Raw genomic sequence first — 8197 nt, 5'->3', positions numbered from 1 at the left:
TCAAATCTCACAATCTCTTTAGCACTTCTCGCTATTTTTTACCATTCCCAAGCCAAACCTCCCACAAACACTGTTGTTGTTTTGATGTGTAATTACGCAGAATCATTACTAAATGGCTCAGACTGCACTGTCTCTGTGCCAGTGTTTGGGGTTTTCAAAGGGTGTGTAGTGCTCACATGTATTAATATTTGTGTGTTGTGCACCTGCTTGCTCAGGTTTGGGCATGCGAGCGTGCATGTGAATGAAACATTTTAGGAGCTTAAAAGATCATTATGGAGATTATAGAGATTTAACAGGGACCCCCACCTCCATCTCAATCCTCACCCCTTCCCTGTCCTCCTCCTCCTCCTCCTCCTCCTCCTCGTATAGGGGCTCAGTCCTCTCAGCTGACTCGGCTTTGTTCAGCACTGTGAAGGAGTTTCTAAAACTCTTTTGTAACCACGCACACCATAAAAAAAAAAAAAAAAAAAAAAAAAAAACGAGAGAAACACAGTTTGATGCTGTTAAAACAGATAGCAGTAGGAGTAAGAGGAGCAGCAAAAATGGTTATTTTGATCATTTTTGAGTTTGAAAATTCTTTGCTTTGAATGAAATTTTTTCCTTTTCATGTGGATTACGTTGATGGATGTCCAACAAAGGGTTCTGCTGTGCCGGAGGAGTGGAGTTAATACACTTAAGCAGAAGCTGACTGTGGGAGCAAGAAGTGAACAATGTTAAGAAAACCCAGGAAAACATCTTTAATGTTCCCTCATGTAGAAACAGCTCTCTTAACAATGTCTCCACAACATCAGGCTCGTTAAAGAAGGGGAGCACTGGAAGAGTGACAGCGGACTTAAGATGTCTGACCTCAGCCAAGTTACAGTGTACTCAAACTCTTCAGATATTTATAAGGTGAGTGACGATGATGAGATTGATGGTGGCTGTTAATGAAGGTGCTGTATAGAGGTTATTGAGACCTTTAACAGGAGATTGGTCAGGGTCAACAGTGATCAGTAGCGGGACATTTTTTCTTGGTAGCCGGCTTCATATCTGACATCAAGTTTGAAGGTTCTTCCTCTTGACTGGTGATTGTTTTTTGCCAGTACTTCAGTTCAAGCCTCATGGACCTGGGACCCTGCTATGCCAGTTCTATTCGTCTACAGCTCACACTTGCTGTGTTTCATTGCGCAATCCTGCTTCTTGGCTGTGTGATTTGGGGCAGTTGTTATTCTTAGTGTAGCATTATTAGTGTAAATGGATCAGTACTGTATGGGTTAGAAGCAATTAGGCCTACACAATGACAGCACGCTGGGTTTCCCTGGATTTACCATGATTAGCATCAGTCACTTGCTGTGGCTAGAATTAATATTTCTATAAGAACTGAATCTGCAGCTTATATCAAGTTTCAGCTCATTTTTCAGCTGTCCATCCCCCAACTTTACTGTTTTGGTTCACTCTCACTGCTCTGATTGTGCAGTTCTTGGCAACAGTTTTTTATTTTCAGCAGAAAAGCTATAAAAACCCTCTGTACACCATCTGCTGAGCACTACACACCATACAGACAGACAGACAAAGCTAGCGACTGGCTCATGAACATAGTAGAGCATTTAGCGGTTAAAGAGCCAAATATTTCCCTCAGGAGATGGTAGAGACCAAAAACAGAGCTAAAACAGAATGAATATTGGACTTACATTCGGCAGGCGGCCAAACACACAACTCCAAATGAATGCTACTGTTGCTTCAGTGGATGTGTGAATAAACAACCGATTGCTAACAAGTTTGTCATATCAACTTAAAATATGACGATATATCAGTGTTGTATTCACAGCTTGTTTCTACTGGCCATGTGGCAAAAAAAAACAAAACAGCTATTGCAGGTTTAGACACCATTATTAGGTTACCTGACAGAGAGTGAGTGGAATGGTAAAGTTAGCAAGACTGACAGTTATGTCCATTATACAGCAATATCTATCTAAAGGTTGCAAACATTAGCTAAGAGCAGCAACCACAAGCCGCTGGTCAAACCAGACCAAGTAGAGCTGGAGCAGGAAAAAGCCCTGAGCATGTTCAAATGAGTGAATATGTGTTTCATTGCTTATGAATTCAACTTTTCTTTTGAAAAATGAAGAATATATGTATTCTTTCAAAAGCAATGTAGTGTTGGTTTGTAAAATTGATTAATTTCCACTTCTTTCTGTTCTGCTTTCCCTAGAATGTGTTCTGCAATCCTGCCTTTGAGCTGGAGGGGGAGCGAGAGGAGAGGGTGGAGGGATTCAGGACATCCTCCTCCACCCCTGAACCAGTCAAACCGCCAGCAGCTAGTGAGTAAACCAATCAGCTTGCTGCTCTCTGTGACGACTAAACTTGAACTGTGTGTGTGTGTATTGGACTGGTAACATTATTGCACCACGTCACCTCTGCTGGCTTTGAGTCCAGTTATCTTGAGGAACAGTAGGAGAGGGTGTAAAACATGGTTATTATGGTTAACTGCAACCAAGGATTGAAGGTGCAATCTACCAATTCTACATGTCAAAGATCAGAAAGAGACAGTAACCCTGATGATGTCATAATAATGTCATTAGATTTGGAGACCACAGAGATAGTCAGCAACGGTCTAATGAAAGATGCTGCTAATTTGCATTGTGGGAAATGCAAGGTCGTGTGTTTTTGGTGTTCGATCATACGGGGAACTAAAATCATCTCAGCATCTCGAGTCCAAGAACTTTCTGGAAGAGCAATGAAACAGTCACTGTGGTGCCCCTTTAACTGAAAACCATGCAACCATGTGAGAGTAATTACATTTTAGAAAAATAAGATGTCTGTCTGCAAAATGATTTAAAATTGATTTAAAGCAACTGTCTTCTTTGAACATTCGATTCCATTTTAATATCAATTAGGTGTTGAATGAAATGGGAGAGGAGAAAAACATCTAACATGCAAAAAAATCCAAAAAACAAGAAAGTTAAAATCACCACTTTGGTAGCAATAAAGATCTCTGTCCTGTCCTGTCATCCAGACCTAGGCTGGGGTCTGTTTGGGGTGTGCGTGATGCGTCTCCGGGCCCCGGGTTGTGGCTGGGGGGTGGTGGTGATCTCCGCTGCTGCCCTGCTCCTGCTGGCAGCCCTCGGGCTGGCACTCGCTCTCATCCTCACACGTGAGTCGGTGCTGGGCCTCAGATCACAATGAAAAAGAAATACCTAAAACAGGCCTTATTACAGATCAGATCAGATTACAGAAGTGGATTTATGAATTCAGACTCCATACGTACAGCCGTCCCTATGTGTGCTTTCACACAAATTCCATCCTGTGTCTTTGTTGTCTGTCCATGGTTTAGAGATAAAAGGCCAGGCAGTGGACGATCAGTTGTTGTTGACCAGCCCCCCAGACCTGCTGACTGCAGAAGATGGAGCGTCCCATACTTTACCCACAATCTCTGCCAACAGAAATCAACTGCACAGCACAACTGCACCACAGCCTGCTAGGATCCCACCGCCTGAAGCACGTAAGAGAGCCAAGCAGAATGGTCATTTATGTTGTAATTTTCAAATACAAATAATTTGAAAGCTCAATTTCACATCTATGCAACACTCAGTAGACATGTTATCTTTTTGTTGCGCAGCCTTTCTTTTGGTGTAACTGAACCAAGGCATTTCTTTCCTTTCTCTCAGGCTGTGGAGGGGTTTTGACTGACTTGGAGGGCAGTTTCAGTTCTCCAAACCACCCCGGCTCCTACCCCCCCAACTTGCTGTGTGTGTGGGTGATCCGAGTCCCACCACCCTCCATGATCCAGATCCATGTTTCCTCTCTGACTGTCGAGGGACCGTCTCCCTGTCTGTTTGACTGGCTTGAGGTGCAGGAGCAGATAGAGCATACCTCTGTGGTCACCAGGTAGGTCCCCCCCACCCCCCGATCTTCATGAGTCAAATACTTTTAGGGCCTGTGTCAGTTTCCAGTCCAGCATAGTTACTTTTACACTGCAACATAAAAGTTTTATGTGTCTATTGCAGAAGGCCTTGACCTTTGCATGCCACATTTTGGTTGTTTTCTGTTGTACTCACTGTCTCTCTAAGAACATCAAAATGCCTCCAGTGTTAATGTAATAAGCTTCTACTCTCTCACCCAAGTAGTTGTATAAGTGTTTGGAGGACTTAATTACTTAAGGCGAGGCAAAGTATGGATGGGTGTTGTGGGAAATACGCACCTGAGCGCATAGAAATGAGAGACTCAACTCAAATTTACCTGTATGCTGATATCAATGAGTCAATTATGAGAAGTTAACTATTTAAAGCAATATTTCTATCCATGCTCTCCCTAAAGGAAACATTACAAGGGCTCATGTCATTACCTTAAATTTTTGGTAGATGGCACTAAAGCTCTGTGCATAATTGCAGACTACTTCTCAGTACTGAAGCCTGATTGGAAAGATTGCATTGCATGTGAATACTTTGACCATACTGCTTTGTTGCCTTCATGGAAAGTGTCAATTCCCGAAATTCCACAAAAGTTACATAATTCTCCCAAGAAATCCTTTTAAGAATTTACAGTGCAAAAATTTACACTCAAGTGGCAACTACAAAGCTGTAATGTGGAGGGGAAAAAAAAGTGGATTATTCAAATAAAAGGTAAAGATTATTAAAAGGCGTGTTCTTCCCTCCTGCAGGTTCTGTGGTAACGTGGCACCACCAACAGTCAACACAAACAGCAGCACAGTGTGGGTCACCTTCCGCTCTGATGGCAGCATCGCAGGCAGCGGCTTCACTGCACAGTACAAGGCCATACTGCCTGGACACAGTCAGTCGTGTGGATGTGTATTACTCATGTTATGGGGACATAAATTTATTTACACAGTCACATTGATTGACAAACAAGTCCCTATAATGTAAAGGGTGTTAGGGTGAAGACTTGGGTGAAGGTTAGGTTTAAGCCTAGGTTAAGGGTAGTGTAAGGGTTAGGAGAATGATCAGGGTAAGTCCCCAGGAAATTAATGCAAGTCTGTGTAATGTCCCGAAAGTGATGGAAACATGAAACGTGTGTGTGTGTGTGTGTGTGTGTGTGTGTGTGTGTGTGTGTGTGTGTGTGTGTGTCTGCAAATACATGTACTCTTGTGCTCCTGCCAGTTTGCATTCATGTGTGTCTGTTCGTGTATCTCCTGTGTGTTTTCTCAGAGAGCTGCTCCAGAGAAGAGTTTATGTGTGACAGTGGTCGCTGTCTGCTGCCTGTGTCTGTGTGTGATGGCCATCCAAACTGCCATGACCAAACGGATGAAGCAAACTGCAGCCATAAACACAAAGGTGAGAGCATGCAGAAAAAGATAACACTGGACATTGTCTGTACCTAACCCTAACCCTTTCACAGAATGTGGTGGGCAGAAGACCGGGCCATACGGTTACCTGTCAAGTCCAAACCACCCCAGGCCTTATCCTCACCAGCAGGTACATTTTTAACCACTGTAGACTGTCAAACGCAGCCCAAACGGGCTCTTACAGCATAATATATGTTTTTCACTAATCGAATGTTCTTCTGTATTCCATCAGTTGTGCATATGGTATTTATCTGTTGAGGAGGGTCACGTCATCACACTGAGCTTCAGGAACTTCAGCCTGGAGACTCAGGATGTGTGTGAGTTTGATTACGTGGAGGTGCACGACAGCGTCGACACCGGAGCTGGAAGAGTGATGGGAAGGTGAGATTCACCACAGCCTTGATCTTCTATTCTGTGCATGCCATGTTAGATTCAAATATACACGAACTGCAGCGTCGAAGATCATTTCTTTGTATGTTGAAGTTAAATAATGATGGATATGTGTCCTCCTTTATGTGAGTTATATAATCTCAATATTCTGTCTCAGGTTTTGTGGCACCACCTTCCCTCCAGACCTGACCTCCTCCGGCCCCCACATGACTGTAGTGTTTGTGGCCGATGAGGGAGTGGCCGACAGCGGCTTCAATGCCACATACCAGGCTGTGTCTGTACTGGACAGTGAGTTCTTGCTTTTGCAAAGCTAATTGATATTTCTTCAAAGTGTTGCCTCTGATCATTCTTTCTTCCATATCCTCTCTTCTCGTTTTACTTCCTGTCTCCTTTGTTCCTCTCCTTGCTCCTTCTTTCTCAGATCTACATTTACTCAGAAATTGTCACTTTATACCTGATGCTTTGTTAAAGTCGTTTCCTATTAAAGTACTTTCCTCATTTCTGTATACCTCTTCCTTTTCTCTTCTTCATTGTCACATTTTACTGCGTATAACCCTCTCCTGTGTGTTTTCTCTGTTACTTAAAGGGACATGTGGGCCCAGCCAGTTTGCCTGCAGTACAGGGGAGTGTCTTCAGCAGCAGTGGTTGTGTGATGGATGGAACGACTGCCCTGACGGAGCAGATGAGCGGGGCTGTGGAAACTCCACCTACCCTCCCTTCAGTGAGTCCCTGTTATCTGACCTCAGTCCCACTGGAGAGTCACCAATGCAGTATTGTTCATAAAAAACCTAAAAAACCCTGAGAAGAAACAGCAGGAGAGAGATGATTTGTCAGTAGCAAACCCAAACAAACAGAAATGTTAAGGCACTAACCCTCCATTGTATCATGGTTGACCTGGTTCTCTGACAGCCAATATTAAATGTAAAATAAAAACAGTAATGATGTCTTTTCTCCATGCCCACAGCTTCATTGTGTGAGTTCATCGAAGTAGAGATGTGTCGAGGCCTCAGCTACAACCTCACCTCATTCCCAAACATCTGGTTGTCCATTGCTGATCAGAGAGAAGCCGCCACACTCCTGCGACAGTATCGGGTAAAAACTGCCTTCATAACTTCAATTAACTATATTTTCTTGCTGCTGCCGTATGATTTTTAAAGTGTGTGAACTGATGCTTTTGCTTCTTATAACTGTACAGCTGTTTCAAGCCAGATGTTCGACCTCACACGACCCCCCTTTTCTCCATTTTGCTGCCCAGGTGCTGATGGAGCTGGCCTGCTTTGAGCCCTTGCGGAGACTGGTGTGTGGGATGTTTCTGCCCCAGTGCAGCCCTCAGGGCGGTGTCCTTCAGCCCTGCCGCTCAGTCTGTTCCTCTGCTGAGCAACAGTGCAGCCAAGCCCTGGATCTCTTCTCCTTCAGTTGGCCCTTCAACTGCCACCTCCTGCCCGACTCACAGGACCCCATGGAGTGCTCGCTGCCTTGATGCTGCCAAGAGTTTGAAGTTTCAGTGCTGTTGTTGGTGAGAGATGATCATCTCCATCCCAGTGTACTTTCTCAGAGGACATTTCGCAACAGATATGCAGCTGCGTTTGAGGACTGAGGGGCCTGCATTTAACAGAACTGGAGACCAATTTACCAGACATGACCAGAGGGTCCACAGCATTAAGAGCAGTGTTGTGTAGAAAGCAGTTTGACAGTTTGAACAAGACTGCAACCCTCATTACACAACGCTGCTTATAAAACTTCTTGTGCACGCAGAAAATTGTGGCGCAATAGCTATTTTTGAAAGCATTAAAGTATGTAGATGAAAGGTTTTTCAAGTTTTTGTGTGATTCAGATACCAACTAAACAAAATGAAAGTTGTCAATCTCCCTCTCCAATCGAAATCAAACTGCTGTAAATTGTCTTTCCACACTATTTATTGCTTTGATGTGAATCACGTGAAAACAGATTTCACCTACGAAGAAAGAGTGACTACAGAGAACACCTTTAAAACAACCTTTATTGCATTGTTCATCAAGACACCACATGATGTGCTTTTGTCATTTCAGTGTTTAACAGTCCAGATTTCATCTAGCATGAGATTAAATGGGCAAGAGTTGAATCACACTAGAAACTATGATCTCTGTTGTAGATGTGCTTTGCTGAGCGAATGTGTTAAAACGCAACGCAAGCCTCCCGTGACCATCAAACAGCAAAAGTTATCTCAGTGATTCGTTGATTTAACTTAAATAAGGATTTGTAAGCATTTACAAAAAATAAAGCAGTCCATAATATATAACATATATATGAATTAACACTGCTTTTTGATGAAATGAATGGCCAAGACTTCCAACACCTGCTCTTAATCAGTGACACACAGCCAGCCATTTTCTTCATACACCTGATGAATTCAATAGAGATTCTTACACACCTGAGGCTCAAAAAGTGGGATAATGTGAAAAGTGTGATACCTTAAAGAAATTACCTTCATAAATAAGTGAGTGAATGAAATGATTTTGTATCCAACCCTGATTCCTGACATGATTT

The 8197-nt window shown here is 43.2% G+C and overlaps 1 protein-coding gene across 1 annotated transcript; it reads left to right on the top strand.

Moving 5' to 3' along the window:
• The first annotated feature begins 474 nt into the window (after positions 1-474).
• Positions 475-7659, top strand: mfrp (membrane frizzled-related protein). The gene is made up of 13 exons (XM_076735907.1): positions 475-891; positions 2192-2300; positions 2996-3133; positions 3314-3481; positions 3648-3867; positions 4640-4770; positions 5145-5270; positions 5335-5411; positions 5514-5662; positions 5829-5959; positions 6258-6392; positions 6636-6763; positions 6927-7659. The coding sequence occupies exons 1-13, from the start codon at positions 838-840 to the stop codon at positions 7149-7151; spliced, it is 1791 nt and encodes a 596-aa protein (XP_076592022.1). The 5' UTR covers positions 475-837; the 3' UTR covers positions 7152-7659.
• Positions 7660-8197: the final 538 nt, after the last annotated feature.

This window comes from Chaetodon auriga, chromosome 7 (assembly GCF_051107435.1).
Source record: "Chaetodon auriga isolate fChaAug3 chromosome 7, fChaAug3.hap1, whole genome shotgun sequence".
Taxonomy (NCBI): Eukaryota; Metazoa; Chordata; class Actinopteri; order Chaetodontiformes; family Chaetodontidae; genus Chaetodon; species Chaetodon auriga.
Note: the sequence above shows the minus strand (reverse complement) of the source record. Positions and strands in the feature narration are given on the sequence as shown.

Excerpts from the sequence above, each read along its gene's own strand:
- mfrp (XM_076735907.1), top strand. The coding sequence starts at position 838 with ATGTCTGACCTCAGCCAAGTTACAGTGTACTCAAACTCTTCAGATATT. Across the intron at positions 5,271-5,334 it reads CTGCAGCCATAAACACAAAG|AATGTGGTGGGCAGAAGACC; the intron begins GTGAGAGCATGC and ends ACCCTTTCACAG. Across the intron at positions 5,960-6,257 it reads GGCTGTGTCTGTACTGGACA|GGACATGTGGGCCCAGCCAG; the intron begins GTGAGTTCTTGC and ends TGTTACTTAAAG.